The sequence below is a fragment of the Mustela nigripes genome, chromosome 3, assembly GCF_022355385.1.
Source record: "Mustela nigripes isolate SB6536 chromosome 3, MUSNIG.SB6536, whole genome shotgun sequence".
Lineage (NCBI taxonomy): Eukaryota > Metazoa > Chordata > Mammalia > Carnivora > Mustelidae > Mustela > Mustela nigripes.
In genome coordinates, this window is record NC_081559.1 from 33,093,934 (window position 1) to 33,114,727 (window position 20,794).

Genomic DNA, 20,794 nt, shown 5'->3' on the forward strand with positions numbered 1-20,794 from the left:
GTGATGAGAGCAACAGCATCCAGTTTTTGCTCCAACGGTCCAGTGTGGCTACATCTCTTAAAGACAAAACCTGCTTGGGGCACCTGGGTGGCTCAGTGGGTTAAGCCTCTGCCTTTGGCTCAGGTCATGATCTCAGGGTCCTAGGATTGAGCCCCTCATTGGGCTCTCTGCTCAGCGGGGAGCCTGCTTCCCCCTCTCTCTGCCTGCCTCTCTGCCTACTTGTGATCTCTGTCAAATAAATAAATACATAAAAATCTAAAAAAAGGGGGGGGTGCTTTCCAGAGGAGACCCGGCACCTAGGACACAGAAGGGGAGAAATGTTTCCTCTTTGTTATGGACTGAAGGTTTGTGTCCCCCAAAATTCATACGTTGAACCCCTCATCCCCATTGTGATGGTAGTTGGTGACTTTGAGAATGAGGTTATAAGGGCGGAGGCCTCAGGAGTAGGTATTGTGCCCTTCCTTCTAAGAGGCACAAGAGACCTCCCCCATCCCACACCTTGTGTGCACACAGGAAGAAGGTAGGTTCCTACAAGATGGGAGGACACCTCTCACCTGAACGCAACCCTGTTAGCATCTTGGTCTTGGACTTCCTACCTCCAGAGCTGTGAGATACACATTTTTGTTGTTGAAGCCCCCTGGTGTGTGATATTTCTTCATAGCAGCCCTAGCTGCCTAGGACAACCTCTCACCCCCGGCATCGAGAGAGTGGGGGCCTCGTCTGTGTTCCTTCCCCTTGCTGTGCATTCACTGAGAAAAATATTTGTAAAAGCACTTGCTCTGGTCCTGGCACTGGGCTAGGGGCTGGGCTCCAGAACTGCTTCAATGGGGGAGCTATCTGGTCAGGTGTCCTGCAGTGGGGATTTTAACCTGAACCCTAAATGATGAGAAGGAACCACTACAGGCGGGTCTGGGCAGATGGAGCAGAAAGGAAACTGACATAATATGCCATTGTCCAGACGGATGGTGTTGAGGCAGTGTGGGTCCTAGGCAGAAGCTGAGTTCCCCCTGTCTTGCGCCCCACTTCGAGGGGCAGGAGGCTGGAGTGGTTATGGGCACAGACTCCTGCCAGACAGCCAGTGTTCAAATCCAGCCATGCCACTGACTCATTGTGCAATTCTGGACTAGGTTCTTGACCTCTCTGTGCCTCAGTTTACTCACTCGTAAAAGAGGGGATAATTATAACACCTATCTCAAAGGATTGGCATAAAGATTGAAAAATTTAGGAGAGCACCTCTCATGTAGGAAGGGCTGCACAGGTCATCCAGCATCTGCTGCACATTTAATGTCATCGACCCTCTTTAGAAGTATTTATTGTCTTTAAACAACTCAGAAACATCTCTGGCAGACAGGGGACTTGTAAAAACAATCCATTTCCTCTCACGCTAAGCCAGAGACCTTGGTGTGTCTTCAGTAACCCGGATAGAGTCTCCAGAATAATTCGACTTTTAAATGATGTATTTGAAAATGAAGTTTGCAAGTACTGAGTTCTTGACCACATAAATTCCAGTTCTGTGCTCTCTGGAGCCATCAGGCCCTGTTGTTTTCCTATCACAGGCTACAGCCAATGTTTTTCAGTTGCTAATTGTGAGAAATGCACTGGAAACATCTCCGACCTCAGAGAAAAGTCCAGTAGGCCTCAAAGGAGAGAGCCTTGGGTGGAGAGACCAACATTTTTCTAAGTGATGTGGGTCTCTTAGTCCCAGAGCAGGGTCCTGAGCGTGAGTTGGAAAGTGGGGAGCGCTTCCTCAGAGCAGACGTGGCCTCTTCTTTCCCATTCTCCCAGAGCTGAGCCAACAGGTCTGCTTATAGTCTTTTCAGGAATCCTGAGAGATGACTCCAAGACAGAGTATTTCAAAACTGAGCCAAGAATGAAGAAAGTATCAAATCCATGTACAGGGCACAGGGCAGGTTTGGAAAGGGAGGAATGAAGGAGGGAAGAGAGAAGAAAAGAAAGGAAAGGAACAGAAGGGGTAGGGAAGAGAGAGGGAAGGAAAGAAGGAAGGAAAAGGGAGAGAAAGCCCCAACATGAGGGCTTAGAGAAGATTCAAGAATAGCAGACAGTGTTAAGTTATCTTGGGAATTTCTGAATAGGTTTTATAACATGGAAATGACATTGAGGAGTTTCTAATGAACAGAAAATGGGCTTCATTCTTTTCTCTTTGGCTTCCTTTTCCCTTTCCCCGACTCCCTCTGGAAGGAAAAAAAAGGGGTGAACCATGGTAAAAATGGGTGAGTGTTGGGGCCATGGAAGGACCAGATCGCCTCTACAAATCTCCATCAGAGCAGAGGGTGGGTTGGGGGAGCAGCTGAGGCTCCTGCCCAACCTCTCTTTGTAAATCAAGGCCTTCCCCCTCCCCCTTCCCCACTGGCCTTTCCCCGCCTCCCGACCCCCAAGTCCCCTGCTCTACTTTTCCTAATGGACACATTCAAAAGTTTCCAAACACTATCATTTCCGTTAATGTTCAGCAATGTCCAAATATCACTTGCAAAGAAGTATGATATTATTAATTTAACCTTATTAATAAAGTTTAAAATAGCCAAACAACTGCAATGCAACTGATTTTTAGTGTACCTATAGAGAAATATAAAGTAATCTGATTATTGAAAGTCCCTCTGATTTAAAAAGTGACCCGTTTTATATTTTAAAACATACAGCATAAGTAAGTATAGAGTCTGGCTAATTTGATAAATCAGATTAAACTGTTCATAGCTTATTCCTGTTATATACAATCTCTTTTGAACTCTAGGATGTATTTGATTCTTTCCATCCATATTTTCCCTTCTAGATATGTGAACATAAGTAAGTGGCACACATATAAAAATGCTTACAGAGCTGAGCTTTTCTTTTGTTTTTAATTGAATCATTGATTTTACTAAAAGTTGTTTCCAAAAAATAAACAACAAAAAAAAAACCTCCTGTTGGCCTGAAGGACTATTTTTAATAATAATACTATCTTACCTATTTATAGGGCTTAACAATATCCAAATGCTTTCATGGGCGCCATCTTGATTCTCTTAACAATCTTTTGTTACAACAGGAGAAGCAACAGACGGTCAAGAACACTGACAACTCATGATCCCATAAGTAGCAAATTTAAAAGTTGAGGCCCAAAGCGAAGTCTCTGGCACCCTGACACACTAGAATGTCCATCCCACCATGTTTTAAATTGGATTCCTGGGTTGAGGAGTAGAGTTGGTGCCATTTTAAGAGTGTATTATTTTACAAGTCAATTTTGTAAGGCACCCCTTCACATTTCCCAGCATCCTTCATAATTTCCATGTACTTATAGTCTCACCCATGTATTATGTTCAAGAATTCAGGTTACCTCAAAACAAGTGGTAAAGAAATTTCAGAACTGCCCCCTGCTGTGCTTTTCAAGGCAGCTCAATAGTTCCATTTAAATAAGACTTCCAATTTTTTTTAACTCTTATTCTAGAAAATCAGACCAAAATTAAGGACTTCATTCAACCTCCTAAAATCTAACTCTAGTCTGGGGGACAGAGAGAAAGAAAATGAGAATGGGAATATACTGATGTTGTGACCCCAGAAAAATAAAATCAACGTAGAAGTCTCATCCTTGTCAATTTGCAAGTCTCCTTCTTTTCAGCTCTTCAAGCTCAGCAGGGCACTCAAACTCGGAAGGTGTCCCTGACCTAAGACTCACCCTTGAACCTGAACTCCTCTTTCTCCCCAAGTGGGTATACTATGTGTCAGGGTCACCAGGAGATCCAGCTAAATCAGCATTTATAATCTTATGTAACATCTGTCCTGGAGAATAAAGTTCATGGGGTCAAAAGGCCTTATAAATTAACCACAACACAGAGACCTCAGATATTTTTTAAATGTATGTATAGACCCAAAAGAAAAATACACACATGAGCAATGAGAACTTGTCCATCATGGTTGTCATTACAATTCATAATATGCCCAGTCTCTACCTGTTTACTACAACCTTGAGCAGCAAGTGTGAAAATCACTTGTGGAAAACGGTCCCAGAGGAATCAAGGTAAAACTTCAACATAGTCTCAAGTGTTGAAAGAATGGAATTGCTGGTAAGACCATAAATACCTTTTGGGTTTGATGGCCACAGATGGTATGTGGACCATACATCAATGTCTTTATTCAAATGTAGGTGCTCAATAAGTATTTGCTGAATGAATGAACGTGTAAATGGATGAATGCATGTTGCAAAGACATTTAGGAATTTGAACATGGCCAGAAGAACACAAGTCCTGCTCCAACAACCCGTCCAGTCCAATTGTCCTGTCAAGTCGAGTAGAGATCTGGAGTCACCCAGTCAAGCCATGTTCCTCTCTGGCTGGAAACAGGAATGACTGGCCCTTTGAAGTAGTGCAGAAACAAATGAGAAATGGAGGAGCAGGAAAATCCTAGAGCCTCCTTTTCATTTTTTACCTGATCTTTTGACTTCTAGTATTTCTGCTCATTAAACAGGAAAAAAAATTAATTGTAATTTTCAAAACACTTGCATGTGAACTCATTCTAGATGCAAACAACTTGAAAGGCAAAATCACCAGAGGCTATGTGGTGTGCAGGGCCTTGTTTCCAAAGGAGGTCACATAAAAATTAAAAAACACTAAAGAATAAGTAGTCCATGTTGTCCAAGGGGATGAACTATGCAACCCAAGTAAAATTAAAACCAAATTACATCCACTCATCAGCATTGTATAACACGCCCGACTCATTTGCATATGATGCAATTATTCCTGGTAGGTGCTGCACTCAACACAGCCAGCTGGGTTAGTGTGTCTCCAGGGACAAGGGCTTTGGTTTCCTCCCTATGCGTTGGCTGTGTTCCTTCATAACCATGAAGGCAAATAAACAATGCTTCACAGCACCATTAGAATATGCGCGTTTGAAATAAAAGCAATACAGATCTGAGTGTGGCTAGCATTCAGGCCCCCTCACGTGACCAAGAAACTGTTTGATTCTAGGTCAGTGCTCCATTTCTAGAACACTGTATCTGATCTTGTGTTTTAGAAAACCACATTTGTTTCAGGCTATATAAAGAATTCTTCTTCTTTTTCTTCACCCTGGACTGGCAGGTGAAGGGGACATTTTGAGATTATTTTCCTTGCACCAAGGTCCATTCGGCCAGCAACTGACAAAGAAAGGGTCCTTGCCTTAAAGATTCTATTGTTCTTGGAGGCAGTCACCCCTAAGGAGGAGTCTGGCAAGCACAATGGTGCCTGGCTGGTCTGCAGATCCCTTGAAAATCCGCTCCGAAAAGATTGTCGGAGATCAGAATTGACCACGGTGCAACCTGTGTCAACATTCGTTTCTGCCTCCAGCTTCCCAAAGCTGTTTTGCAGGCTGAGGACTTTTTTTCTGGCCCCAGGTTGGAGGTGGGGAGAAGGCAGACGCATCTGGACGCCCATGGCGGAGCTCCTGTCCTGGGACGAGCAGCCAGGGCTTTTCCACAAGGTGCCACTAACACTGTCTGACACGGGGCTCTCAGCAGACTCCGGGCACTCCGGGGAACCCACCTTGAGCCTCCTGGCCCGGCTCCTTCGGCTTCTTGGCTCCAGGGTCCTCCTTGTGGAGACAGGGATCAGCTGTGAGCCCTGGAAAAGTGTGTCGTCTCCCGAGGTGCCATTCAGAAAGGAAAGTTCGCCATTCCTCACAGCAAGTCCAGGATTCAACTGGACCTAAGGGACAGGGGAAAACAAATTCAGCAGATGTTTTCCATTAACTAAGTGCCGAGAACAGACCATGTCCCGTTCATCCTCTGCCATCCAGTGCCCACAGCAGACTTTCAATAAAGCCAGTTGAAGTGAAGTAGTAAGTACAACCGAATCACGAGCTATATCAGCACAAGCTCCAAACTTCTCTCTCTCCCAGACTCCCTAAGTGAACATCCAATAAGGTGAAGATTCTGAGAATCAAATGCAACAGCACAGTTCTTATAGATCATGTTGTTCGAATGATGCCAAGATGTTCACTGATGTTATTTGGTGGTCTCACCTGGGTTGCAAATGATGTATTACCAACTATGGAAAAATAAGAACACAAATCAAGAGCCACCAAAAGATAAATAGTGGAATAAGAATTCAATCTTCCGAAGTCCTTTCATATCATGTTGATGATACATATTGAGCTATTGAGCTATTACAAGACATGTGGGCATTCTAGGCAATCTAATAATTAGACACTTTTGAAGTCAATATTCTTTAAATCTAGGAGCACCATTTATTTATGGTACAGGCTATATGTAGTAGCATGTGGAAAAACATTCAAGAAAGGAGGGGGACTGCCTATATGGGACCTGCAGTGTCTTCGTCCCTAGCAGTTCTACACTGGTTTCAAACTTATAGACCCTACTCAGCAGAACTGCCACCCTCAAGTTAACTGCTCTCTACCTCTGCACAGTAGAGTTCACTGGCCTGCCTTCCATCCTTGGACTCCTGGGAGCCTCATACCCTACTCCTTACACAACACTCTCACCAAGAATATTTCTCACTAAGAATATTTCTATTTTCTCTATCTTGTCGGTAGCCCTTAGAAATTGGTATCCAGGGTCCATCCCTCCCGGCCCAAATATCAAAAAGAATGTACAAAAGAACCTTCAGTGCATTTACTAAGTGAAAGAAGCCCATTTGAAAAGTCTACCTATGGTAGGATCCAACTATATGACATCTGGAAAAGGCAAAACTACGGACACCATAAAGATGTTAGTGGTTACCAGGGGTTCGAGAGATGAACAGGCAGAGCACAGAGGATTTTGAGGGCAGTGAAGCTACTCTGTATGATACTACAATGGGGGATACATGTCATTACACACTTGTCAAAACCATTAAAATGTACAACACCAAGAGTGAACCCTAATATAAACTATGGTGAAAATGATGTGTCTATGCAGTTTCATCAGTTGTAGCAAAGGCAGTGCTCTGGTGGGATATGGACAGTGGGGGAGGGTGTGCCTGTGAGGGGGAGGGGAGCACATGGGACTCTTTCTACTTTCTGCTCCATTTTGCTGTGAACATAACACCGCTCTAAAATTTTTTTAATTAATTAAAAGAAGATTAAAAGAATGGCACAAATTTACCTCACCAGGCAAGAAGGAAAAAATCAGAACAATAAGAAAGCCAGTCTAGAAAGGAGTATATTATGGGATGTGTTTATATACATGATCCACGCACATGGCCTCCCCTCAATTTTTATCTCTGATAGAAATGGTGGAGTGACTGTCACCAAACTCAAAAAGCAAGAAAGCTGCTTCCACCAATTCCTTTGGCATCGAAGTTGGCAAATATTTTCTGTAAAGGACCATACAATCAGTATCTGAGACTCCATGGACCTATGGTCTTTCCTTTCATGATCAGGCTCTGCCACAGAGCAGTCAAAGACAATGCAGTAAGTGGGTGTGGCTGAGTTTCAATCTTGTGCAATTTTTTAAAAAGATTTTTATTTATTTATATGACAGAGGGGGAGAGAAAACACAAGCAGGGGGAGCAGCAGAGAGGGAGAAGCAGGCTCCCCGCTGAGCATGGGGCCCAATGTGGGGTTCGATCCCAGAGCCCCAGGATCATGACCTGAGCTAAAGGTAGACACTTGACTGAATGAGCCACCAAGGCAGCCAATCTTGTGCAAATTTCATGTGTCATGACATTGTTCCCAGGACCATTTAAAAATGGAAAACTATTCTGAGCTCCCAGGTGCCTTCCACCTATAAAAGACCCAAGTTAAATAAATGTTCCTGCTCCAACATTCAATTCTCCTGTTACATCAGCTCTTCAGCATCAATACCTCCTTCCACATCAGCTGGAGTCCAAAGACCATCACTTCAATGATTTCCTCACCAATACATCCAACTCCCCTCTACCACTCCTTTTCTGTCAAAGCCTCTATCAAGACCTCCCAGCTCCATGTCCATCTGCATGCCCACATTCCCTGAACTTGTACCTTGAACTTCAAGCTGTCAAAGAAATGCACATGACTGCTCAGAGTGACATCACCATAATGGTGTGGTTTCCAACTTTGCCCAGTCTCTCCCCAGTCCTGTAGCCTTAGCCACCTGTCTTTTTGCCACAGGCAGCTATTTCAAACATTCTGAACTGTCCTAAAACCTTCAGTGACACAACCTCTGCCCAGCCCCCCAGCTGAAGGTCTCACCATCTAGATTACAGAGAAAACAAAAGTCATCACCAGCTAGCAACTCTAAGTTGCCTGCCACCCAACGCACCTACAACATCACCATTCTCTCCACAAAGAAAGGGACCAGTCTGTCTGCACTGTGAATTCCATCACCTCCTGCCTTCCTGGCCACCCCAACTTATCAATGATTCATTTTTTCCTATGTTGTTATCTTGTTTTTCCAGTCTTTCTCTCTTCCTGGTACTCTGCCTACTCCTTTGCAACAGCAATTAAGCCTGCTCAAGTCTATCATGAATAATGCATTCCTTCCCTTCTCTCCCCTCCAGCTCTCTCTCTATTCTCCTTCACAGCCAAGCCTCACTATAAAATTTGTCCACACTCATTTATCCTAAACACCACTCTCCCTTAGTTCCCCTACCCACAGCACAGACTCCTACAAAGCCACTGAAATTGCTCTTGCCAAGATCATCTGCCATCAGCTTCCTTGTCACTCATTGTTACCCTGGCTCTGGTTGAAATTTCAAGGTTGATCTTTCTCCTTTACATTTGAAGTCTTCTTAAGCTTCTATGTCAACACACTCTTCTGGATTTTCTCCTTCCTTTCCATCCACCACTTTTCAGTTTCCATTGCAGGAGCCTCTTCTCTTGTCAGTTCATTATACGTTGTGTTTCTTCAGTGCTGACCTGGGTTCTCTTCTTCCTTTATATACCCTTCTAGGGCAATCTCAGGGATATCTATGCCTTCAGTTACTATCAAAATGATGAAGTGTTCCAAAAGTATAACTACAGTTCAGATCTGTGTTTTAAGCCTCATACTTCCCTATCCACTGATCTTCCAGGAACCAGCTACTCAAACTCAACATGTCCAAAATTGAACTCATTTTCCTATTCATGCTAATTCTGTTCTGTTTAGTCTTTTCCTTTTCTTTGAACAATTTAGGCTCATGTTAGTCAAGCAAGAGCATCATTTTCCCTTCTTCATCCCCATGTTATCCATTCCCATGGACCCTGCCTCCCAGAGATCTTTCAGATTTTCCTGTCTCTCCATGTACAATGCCATTAACCCTAGGTCAGGCTCTCACCATCTCTTGTCTGAATTATTGCAATGGTCATATGATGATGGGGCCCCATGGATACTCTTACCTCTGTCTAATCCTTCTCCACTCCACTACAAGGGGGAGCTTCAAAACCAGTTTTCATCATGCTACCCTCCTGCTTCCAGTGGCTCTACTCTTCTTGAGATAAAAATCAAAGTCCTCTAATTATGCCTTATGGCAGCTCTCACAGTTTGCCCCTTCTTCCTCCAGCCTGGTCAATTACCATTTCCTCCCTTTCAGCCTCCACTTGCCAAAATTGAACTTCTTGGATGTTATTTATGCTTTTCCAGTGCCAATGTTTGTGTATACTATTTGCTTTGTCTAGGATATGTCTTTGCTACTCTTTTTCCTAAAAACCCATGACCAACTCCAGCTGCTACATCATTTCCTCTTGGAAGCATTCTTGATAGCGCCGAATATGGGGTAAGTCCCCTAAATATTGGTTCTGCCACTTACTAGCTATTGCACTTTAGACAAGTTTCCTACTCTTATGTCTCAGTTCTTTATCTATAAAAAGAGATAATCATAAGTACCAGCATCATAGAATTGTTGAAATGGTTAAATGATGGCAGTGCCTGGGACATAGTAGTGCTAAATATGAGTTGGTAATTATCATAGTAATTACTATTGTAACTAGCTCTTCTAGCAGCCTGTATTACCATACCATAGTAGATACAACACTTATGCACCTGCACACTTACTTATCTGTGTCTTCCTATAAACTTGCCATCTGGAAGAAGGTTTGTATTCACCTTCTTTATTGTGTATCTACGAACCCAGCATGGTGCTTAGCACGTGGTAAGTAACCACTAGATGTCTTTTGGATATATAAGTTTAGCACCTGAAAAAATATAAATTTTTACACGTAGAAATGTATGGAAATGTAGAATCAATGTATTGGACCCCTAATTATTTGGCATTAAGTAGTTATAAAGCCTTATCGAGAAAATTCAAAAAGGCTTTCATCGTGTGATTGGCAATTTCTGCAAACATTTTAAGGAAAGGCAATGTCAACTTTTCCTTCTTCAAGAGAGGTCTAAGATCCTTAGATCACATAACGAAAGTGAGTGCAACATTATTAATGTAGAAATGCAAATATCTGCAATTAGAGTGAAGAATTTCTAGGAGAAACATAATGTTGAGTGATTGAGAGAAATCCCTTGAGAGAGAAGAAAGCTCCTCTTGCCAAAAAATAAAGTGAAACAAATTTGTAGGAATTCTGATCATTTAGAGCTCATCTTTCCAAGAAATATTTGTAAAATGTTACAAATTGAGAGTTAGCTTTTTCCAAGTTTCAGGGAACGCTAGCAGTTATCTTGATGAATAGAAAGATCATTTGTCACTCATTTGACTCCAAACACTTGAGTAACAAGAGAACATACATCATTGAAAAATGATGAAGCTGTTTAAGAACAGATTCACATCATGAAGGGAAAATAATATTGTCTCTTACTAGAAGTGATTGCAAGAAATAGATAAACAGAATTTTTTCTACACTGAGGAAAAAAATAATTAAATGGAACCAAAGTATACAGATAATAAGAAACCCCAAAACAATGCCAAACTTGCTTCCCTAAAAGTTGGAGCCAGTCCCTTCCAATTAACTGATCTTTAAATTAAAGGTACTTACTTTAACTGATTAACCAAAGCCACTGATGTTAACCTCTTTCTGTAAGAGTGAAAACCTTCCAAGTCCAAGTATTCTTTCAGGGCAGCATAAACCCAAATATTGAGTGAAAAGAAGAGCAGGGATGGGAGTGTGTGTGTGTGTGTGTGTGTGTCTGTCTGTCTGTCTGTCTGTCAGTGTCAGTGTCAGTAAGGGTGGGGATGGAGAACGGAAAAGAAACAAAGAAAGGAACAGGAAGGGTGGAATAGATTGCAAGTGCATCCAGCTGAGAGACTGAGAAATGAGAAAGGACCCTCAAGAAAAGCTACAGAAGAAAATGAATCACTTTCTTCATGAGAAGCTATGTTCTTTCATTTTTCAATAGCTAATGAAGAACATAAGGACAAACTTAGCTAAATGTCTCTTGATAAAATGAAAAGAACCACACGCTTGCTTACACCAAACTAGCTTCTGGAATATACACCTTTTCTGAAGAGACAAGACTTATTTCCTGAAAACAAGCAGTCAATCAACCCATGCTTCAGAAACAGCTGTCTACCTCCTCGTCTACTGGAAATAGACATTTATTACAAAATACTGAAAAGAGGTAGGGAGTCATAAACTCCAAAATTACATGGTGCAAGAATAAGAAAATATGTAATCAGTTGTGTGTCACAAAAATGTCCATGGAAAATATACACCAAATGGAAGTGAATTGCGTACTTAAGCCTCATGGCAGATTTCAGAGAGAAATTGCCATTTGAGCAGAGCCTTGAAGGAGGGATAAGTAAAGAGGAAAAGAAAGACATCTCTGGACAAGGAAAAGCCTGGGCATTACATAGATGTAGATAGCCATAAAACGGACCATTCTCAACCTAAACAGGAATGAAATTCTGATATATGCTGCATGGATAAACCTTGAAAACATTAAACTGAGTGAATTAAGCCAGACGAAAGGGCAAATATTATATGATTCCACATATGGAAGGTGCCCAGGGTAAGCAAATTTATGGGAACAGAAGGAAGAACATATGTTACTAGGGACTGAGGGGAGGAGATAATAGTGGGTTATGGTGTCATAGGTACAGAGTTTCTAGGTGGAGTGATGAAGAAGTTCTGGAAACAGAATATGGTGATGGTTGCACAACACTCTAAATGTACTCAATGGCACTGAACCCAACACTTAAAAATGGTTCAATTGACAGATTTTATATTATGTGTATTTTATTACCATAAAGAAAATACCTGGGTGTAGGTTCTGGGAATAGGAGTGAGCCTAGAGTTCTGGAAAGAAAGTTGGGATAGCCATAAATGTAGCAGTCCTTTAAAAATATATTCATGTGGAGCACCTGGGTGGCTCAGTGAGTTAAAGCCTCTGCCTTCGGTTCAGGTCAGGATCTCAGAGTCCTAGGATTGAGCCCCGCATCAGGCTCTCTGCTCAGCAGGGAGCTTGCTTCTCCCCCACCCTCTGTCTCTGCCTGCTTTTCTGCCTACTTGTGATCTCTGTCAAATAAATAAATAAAATCTATTAAAAAAATAAAAATTAGAAAACATATTCATCTGTGATGTGCTGGATAAAATGGGATGCCTGGAACTAGAAGGAAGAGTTAGAATGTCACAGTGATAATGTACATTTACAGCTCTGAGGGCTTAAAGAAGGAAGGGAGAAGAGGAATGACTCCAGAGAAAAACTACAACAGTTGGGTGTGACCGAATGTGGCACTTCTGGAAAGTGCAGTAATAGTGACAGAGGCTTTAATAGTGACAGCGTTTCAAAACCAGAGCAAATGGGAAAAGAGTTACCAGAGCTGGAGAAGATGGGGGAGATGGTGACTTTGGTTTTGCTTGGACTGAATGTAAGATGAGGATGAGACATTATGTTCAAATTGTCTTACAGGGAAGTGGAAATAAGCTAAATAAGTAAATAAATAAATAAGCTAAACTCAAGAGCTAGACATGCAAACACAGGTATAAGGAGAACAAAATTGATGCTAAATCCACAGGATGGTCTGTATGTCTTAATCTTAAGGAAACTTTTAGTGGAGGAAAACAGTTTTCAACTGGGGGAAACTCCACCTCCTAGAGGCATTGGACAAGGTCTGGAGACATTTTGATTGTCACAGCTGGAGTTCAGGGGTCACTGCTACTGGCATCTAGTGGCACAGCCAATGAGGCTGCTAACATCAGCAATGCACAGGACAGTTCTCCAGGACAAAGAGTCATCTAGTCCAAGATGTCAGTACCACCAAGGGTGAGCAAACCTGATTCAGGGACAGGAAGAAAGAGGTGAGTCCTTGGGAAGAAACAACGAAGGGACAGCCAGACAGAAGAAAACTGCTTAAAGAGCTGGCTTATGGAAGCCCACAGAGGAGAGACTTTTGAGGCAGGAGCAGTCAACATTTACTGCTGCTGGTGAGAGCAAGCATTGCGCTTTTTGGAAAAGCAAAAACTGTTCCAACATCTGTATGAGAGGGAAGGACGCAGAGCCAACAGCAGCCCCCAAGACTAGAGAGACGACAGACAAATACAGGGAATCACGGCTTCTCAGAGTGGAGACTCATAAGTGGAAGCCACAACAGGAGCCAATGCCAGGTGAGGAAAACTTCAACTGTGACTGAGGAATTGTGGAAGGCTTGGTGTGGATAACTGTGAGGGTTAAAAACTCCAGGGGGACCCAGTCACGGAGGGGCCTCACGAGCTTGTGAGATTTCCCTCCAGGAGCTTGATCAGATGCTCACGATAAATATTGGAGAAAAATAGAAGGCAAGGAGAAAAAGCACCACTTTAAAACATGCCAGAAAACTGTGTTCTCAAAAAGCCTGCTCTCAGAGAAAACTAGTTAACCAGAAGCTAACCTGAGCCTGACTAACCTGGGGGAAAGGAAGTACTCAATTCTAGCTCATTCTAGCCAAATCTAGCTAGCCATTCTAGCCCTCTCCTGCCAAAGGAGGGAGAAAAAAAATTTAAAATAATTGTGAATTTACAGTGTAAGGCATAGACTCACTAAAAGACTGTGTGCAATCTAATCATAGAATGCTTCCCCTCCCCCAACTCCTCACCACCACATTACAAAAAGCCTATTTTCAGCACTTCCTTTCACCTGCTACATCATGTCTAGCTAGCAAAAACAAAAACAAAAACAAAACAAAACAAAAAACACAAGGCATACTAAAAGGTGAAAAGAAAAAACCCACAATTTGAAGAGACAGAGTAAGTATCAGAACCAGACATGGCAGAGTTGTTGGAATTATCATGCCAGGAATTTGAAACACTATGATTAATGTACTAAGAGCGCTAATGGATAAAGTAAACATCATGCAAGAACAGATGGGCAATATTAACAGAGATAAAAACACTAAGAAAGAACAGAAACACTAGAAATTTAAAAAAAAAAACTGTTCTAGAAATCAGGAATGCCTTTGATGGACTAATCAGTAGACTGGACATGGCTGAGGAAAGAATCCTGAGCTTGAGGTACCTCAGAAAAAACTTTCAAAACTAAAAATCAAAGAAAGCAAAGACAAAAAAAAAACAGAACAGAATATTCAAGGACTGTGAGACAGCTTCCAAGAGTATAGCAGACACATAGTAGGCAGACCAGAAGGCAAGAAAGAGAGAAAGGAACAGAAGAAATATTTGAAATAACAATAACTGAAAATGTTCCCCCAATTTAATGTTGGAAACCAAACACAAATCCAGGAAGCTCAGAGAACACCAAGCACAAAAATTCCACAAAAGCTACACCTAGACACATCATTTTCCAAATTACAAAAGTCAAAGATTTAAAAAAAACCCTAAAAGACACCAGAAAAAAAAAGACAAGAGTGGGACACCTGAGTGGCTCACCTTGGTTAAGTGTCTGACTTGATTTCAGCTCTGGTCATGATCTCAATGTTGTGGGATAGAGCCTCATGTCAGGCTTCTCACTCAGCTAAGGGTCTACTTGTCCCTCTTTCTCTGCTCCTGCTCCCCCTCGCACTCTCTCTCTCCCCCCCTCTCTCAAATAAATAAATAAATAAAATCTTTTTAAAAATCCAAAGTAAGCAGAAGAAAATATAATCAAAATTAGAGCAGAAATCAGTAAAATTGAAAACAGGAAATCAGTAGATAAAATCAATGAAATCGAAAGCTAGTTCTTGGCGAGCTCTGTGGATTCTAACTCAAGTACTAATTCTAGAGGATTAAGAGGTTAGCCCAAGGGCTGGAGGAAGGATCTGCAGGCATGACTTCCAGCTCATGCATCAGAATAAACTGGGAAGAGCTGCCAGAAAGGATGGCTTATGACCAGTGTCTGTTGTTGAGACTCAGTATCCAGGTTGTACTGATGTTGGGTTCATGTACTGGTGCAACTGAGCCCCCTTGTCCAGGTCTATGAACAAGACACCACCACAGTGGGACAGGAGGCAGAGATGTGTATGAACTTTCCCATTTCATTTATCCTGGAAAGTAGTCAACCCTTGTCAAGAAAGACCTGAAAGGTAAGCCCTCAAGGGGCTAAGCGGGAAACTCCCTTCTGTTGTGTGCTTGGCCTGGAGCACCTCCTAGTGATGGATGTGGAGAGCCCAAGGAAGAGACCTGGGAAAGGACCTCAAGGTCACATCCTGGTCAAGGACCTCTGAATGGTGACACCCAAGATCCTATAAGTTACCTTCCTTGTACAGAATGTTTTGTTGTTTTCCTCATTTTGTGCTCAAATTTTCAGAAATCTTGTTGAAAATTACAGCCTGGTTTCAGTAGCATTGTGGAGATGTCCACAAGGACATGCCCTTAAGTGCAGGGTGGTGGTGGCCACAGTTACCAGTGAAGGCGAGCTGGCCGTACAGCCCATGCAGATCTCCCAGGAGATACTGGCAACACCACCAGAGACCAATGGCCTGGTGAGGAAGCAGGATGAAAGAGCCTTAGGGTCGTGTCCTAGTGCACCTGAGAAATCACATCTCAGGGACTATGGCATGCTACCAAGTGACACACTGGCTTCTTTGACATTGTGACCTTCACCTTCTTTCTGGATATTCCTTCTCACATTCCTTCACTCATTCTTCTTCTCTTTCCCCACTCCTGGAGTGTGGACATTTTATAGGCTCTATCTTCATTGCTTCTCATTCTAAGCTCTCTTCCTTGATAACTTCTTCCCAGGACTTCAGCCATCATCCCCAACCTATGTCACTAGTCCAAGCTCCAGCTCTCAGAGGCCACCTAACTTGGGAATGTCGTCATCCATATGATCTGCAAACATCTCAAACCCAATGGGTCCAGACTTGTCATCGCATCCCTCTTCCTGACCCCTAGATCTAATTTCATTTCCAAATCTGCTAGGTCTACTCCTGAACTACAGTTCATATTTAACCTCATACTTCCATTGTGGGTCCCCTTACTCAAAACTTTGCTGGCCCCTGACTGGATGACTGAAGTCACCTCTGGATTGGTCAGTCTAATACCCATCCAATCTACCTTATATGATGGTACTAGGGTTAGCATCCTGAAGTGTGTACTATAGACTATCATGTCTGCCCTTCTCTAAAAAACATTAATAAATGACTCTTTAATGCCTGTTGTAGATCCTCCTGCACCCATACTCAATGGGCCAAAAATCGTTCTCCTAAATCCATATGAACTCTCCAGCTCTACACTACTTCTACAACCACTTCAGTCACCCTCCAGGTCATACATCTTCCACACAACTTTTCCAAACTTGGTCAAATTATCCCTTTCTGTCCCTACACTCAGGGCGAGGACAGGGCATTGACCATAGGCCACTTGGTGTTCCAGGCACTTGTGGGAGAGTTGGGCCTCCCGTCAGCCCAACAGCACACAGAACACCTAACACAGAAGGCAGCTTGACATCACACTGAAACCCTAACAAAAGGGTCACAGAAGGATAGCCGTCTCGTCTCCCACAGGGCAACCATGGGAAAAATGCAGGAACAAAGTAGGACTGCTAGAAAGGGGAAGGGAAGAACTGATCCACCGTGCTTTTGCAGCCGTGAAGAACTAAGACAAATGGAGAACACTCAGGAAGAGTACTTGGTAAATGAAGAAACATGGACATTTGATCATTTATTGATACACTCATTCATTTACTGAGCACCTACTATGTACCCTACTATCATTTTCACCACAAATAGACATTCAAGACTCTGAGAAGCATCACACCATCTGCACTGACAGGAGGTCATGTGGGAAAGGAATTGTTCACTGTGGGCATCTGACGAGACAGCTGGTGGTTTCTCACACACACAGGCAGTAATCGCATTGCTTTTGCGTGATCTCCTGCAGCTTCTACTTTACAGAGCACCTCCATTTACATTCTTTTTTTTTCATCCTCATAACAAATTATACATGTCAGTACCACTCACTGGCCCCATCCATGAGTACTGATTGCAGTAAGGATAAAAGAAAAGCTCTTAGCAAGACTCTGGCTCATTCACACGAGAGTGTATTTGCCTCCCGTGTGCCAGACTCTATTCTAGGTACCGGGGAATAAGAAAGTGGGCAAAGAGCTGCCTGCCCTCAGGGGGCTGACCTTCCAGTGTCTCACCATATTCCTGAGGTTGTAGTCTTCACCCTCCTGCTCCCCCTCTTCCCCTCACCCCCCTTCTCAGCCCCAGCCACATAGAACCTCAGGCAGTTTTCTGAACATGCCCTGCTAAGGAAATGCCACACCACACGCGGTCACCCACTCTCTCTCCTCTTTAGAACTCCTTTCTCCCTTTCTTCCTTCTCCATCTGGCTACTTCCTTCTGGGATGTCCAGCCTCAGCAGGCCCAGGTATCGCTCCTCAGGAAGCGTTGCCCATTGTGGGCCCTCGTCATGTCTAGCACGCCCACACGCGTGTCCATTCCAGCCCTGAGGGAAGGTTATTTGTGGAGAGGTTAATTGGTAGTTATGGCTTTCCCTTGAATATAGGTATAATTTTCTTTCTTTTTTTTTTTTTTTTTTTGGTCAACATCGGTCTTCTGGGCCACCCCACATTTGTTCCCCTACTGATCTTCACTGGGGGGGTCTTTCCCCTCCCCGGGGAGTCCCAGGAGGGTCTGACTCCACAGATAATCCAGGTGTGGAGGGCTTAGCCGCTGCCTCAGAACTAACCAACCCACACGATCCCATTCCCTTGCAGTAATCAGTTTAGAGAAGAGCATCTGATCCAAGTTGGTTGGGTTGATCTTAAAAACAAGAACAGTTAAAAATGTGCCCCCTGCTGCACACACATATGAAATGTTTGTTTGACAGTGAGGTTGATTTTAAATGCTAGAGACTAACCAAGGTTGAAGGATGAAGGAGAAACTTGAGATGCCTCAGAAATTGCTGAGTTAAGTAAAAGGCACAGAAACTGTTCCGGTCCCCCTTAGGTGAAGAAGAAGGTAAATAATTTATATTTCTTTTAATATAGAATCAATATGATTCATGTTATTAATAAGTCAAAGCAGATGACAATAAGATTAATCAAAGGAACGACTATTCATCTTCCCTCATATTATTACTTTACCCAATAGGCCTTAAAGGCATTTTTGATCATTTCTCAAGGACAGAAGCCACAGAATATTTTGCTGTGAGTATTACACACATCCACCTGCCTGCACTCACTTACACACCCACGCACACCCACCGAGGACTGGACAATAATGGGTAACTGCGTGCATTTGGGAGCTGAGTAGACACTTCCCTACCTGTGTCTTGTGTCTTAGGCAATTAACTCAGTTTTCTCATCTGCAAAATGGGAAAAATGGTGACTTCCTAGGTTGTCATAAGAATTAAAGTTATCAATGTAATAACACTTAGTTTAGGTTATAACAGATAATAATAGCTAAAATTGCATTCTGGGCACTATCTTAAGCACTTGAAGCATTACATCACTTTGTGTGGGAAACAACCCACACGTTAGGAAGATGTTACTATTACCTCGAGGTTACGCCAGGCAGCTACTGGGTGCAAGGCTCAATGGCTGAGGAACACTTCACAAGAAATGGTACATTACAGAAGTGATCATATGATTGTGCCTGGCTTAAATGGGGTGCTTACAGAAGAAGGTTTTCATATCCAGCTTTTCTTTCTAAAGGAGTTCTAACCATCTAACTTAATTTGGGGAAAAACGGACAGTCATCCAAGCTGCTTAAATATTAAGTCAACAGGAAAAAAAAAATTAAGTCAGCAGGACTGCAAACGTAATACTGTCAACCATAATTACAACTTCAGCTTCTTTAGGTCAGATGGGAAGAGCTTACACTCTCCCCAAACCCAAGGCATGGGCAAAGTCTTTGCATACAGTTTTAAAGGACAATCTGAGAAACGGGGGTCACTGGATTCTACCGCAAACCAGTTGTATAAGCTACAAGCTCCGGGAGCATAAACTCCATTATCTGTAAGATGAGGGGATTTTATTAGATCAGCGACTCTCAACCCTGACGCTACATATTTGAGCCATCCAAGGTGCCCCCAGAGATGCCGATCTAATTGGCCTGGGATGCAAGTATGGCATGGGAATTTTTGCAAGCTCCCCAGGGATTCTGATGCGCAAGCAAGGTCGAGAACCATAGCCTTAAATCACCACGAAGGCCCGTCTCAGATGGAAAATCACACAGTTCCATGTGTACCAACAAGATCAGAGGCAAAACGGAATACCTGAAGCAGGATCTTGTTGCCGTCATAGTCCTGTGTCTGCCACCTGGTGCGGCTGATGGGGACGCACGGATGGGGGAGAAGAGGCACTAACTGGCCGATCTCTTGAACCTTGAACTGCAGCACTGAGGACTCTCTGGGGTCCACTGACATTCCAAGGGGCAGCTGCGTCAGGGAGAGCTGCAGAGCAAAGCTCTCGGTGGCATAGAGCACGAAGACACAGGAGTCGCTCTTCTGCACGGTGGCTTCCTTCTGCAGGATCAGCTCATAAAGTCTGATGGCATCGTCATAGTTATCAGAACTGCAGTAGAGCGTCACCCTCAGGATCTCGGCGCCGTGGTGCACCTGCCTCACACCCCAGACCGGCATCTGGCTGTCCAGACTGTAGAACTCCTGGTTGGAAGGAGGGTAGGGACACGGCCTCCCCTGAGCATTCGGGGCAGAGTAGCACTGCCACGGCCAGTGCTGGAGGGAGTCAAGAACCCGGAAGAGCCGCTCCTCTCCCACGCTCTTGGGCAGGAAGAGCAACACAGACATCCCCGGGAACCGTGAGCGCTTGGAGTGGCACTTGTCGTAGTATTTTACTGGACTGACCCTCTCGGACACCAGAAAGGGACGCACGTCTGGGCATATGCAGTCCAGGAGCTGATCCAGAGTTTGCTGCAGAAGCGAGCCATGTCCAGAGTCGGCGAGGAGGTGGACGATCATGGCCAAAGGCTCCGGTGTCCCGTCCATTCCAGACTGCCCCGGGGAGGACAAAGGAAGCAGGCGTGGAGGGCCCACCCGTCAAGCTTCTGCAGCGAAGGAAGAAGCGGGCAGTTCTCCAGCGGAGCCTTCAGCCGCCCAGGAAACCTGCAGCCAATTCAGAACAAAGCTCCTAACCTGGGCTCCTGGTTGCCGGTGGCCGCACAGCCAGACCATTCACACAAACTGGGGCACAACAGCCTTGGGGTCAATGCCATCCAGCTCACGCATAATGTAACTGTGTTTTAGGCTTGTCCAGGCACTCCCCCGGTTTCCGTTTGACCTAAAAACCTGTAATCCTGAGAAACACCCAAGTGGGTGGTTCTTACGGACACTCCGTAAAGGAAGTACCAGGCAAAAAGGAATATGAGTCGGCTCTGTTAGGCTGATAGCAATCTGTTTAGTTGAAAAGACATCCATTTTGTGGACCCACAATGGGTTCTGATTTCCTCCTTACATCTCTCCGTGTTTACAGCAGGCTGCCGGGCCACCTGAATACAATGACTACTTTCAAACAATTCTCGAAACTTGACCCCTTGCCAGGATTTCCACTGTCCTTTGTCTTTTTATTTGTTATGACAACTGATGCTAGACCTTTGAAGAGAAGATACTGTAT

At 43.7% G+C, this 20,794-nt stretch overlaps 1 protein-coding gene across 1 annotated transcript; it reads right to left on the reverse strand.

The window, feature by feature from the left end:
• Positions 1-2,921: 2,921 nt before the first annotated feature.
• Positions 2,922-20,433, reverse strand: FAM124B (family with sequence similarity 124 member B). The gene is made up of 2 exons (XM_059392692.1): positions 19,438-20,433; positions 2,922-5,669 (listed from the first exon to the last, which is right to left on the reverse strand). Exons 1-2 carry the CDS (start codon positions 20,167-20,169, stop codon positions 5,022-5,024), a joined length of 1,380 nt encoding a protein of 459 aa, XP_059248675.1. The 5' UTR covers positions 20,170-20,433; the 3' UTR covers positions 2,922-5,021.
• Between the last annotated feature and the right edge of the window lie 361 nt (positions 20,434-20,794).

Excerpts from the sequence above, each read along its gene's own strand:
- FAM124B (XM_059392692.1), bottom strand. The coding sequence starts at position 20,169 with ATGGACGGGACACCGGAGCCTTTGGCCATGATCGTCCACCTCCTCGCC. Across the intron at positions 5,670-19,437 it reads GCAACAAGATCCTGCTTCAG|GTCCAGTTGAATCCTGGACT; the intron begins GTATTCCGTTTT and ends CCTGTCCCTTAG.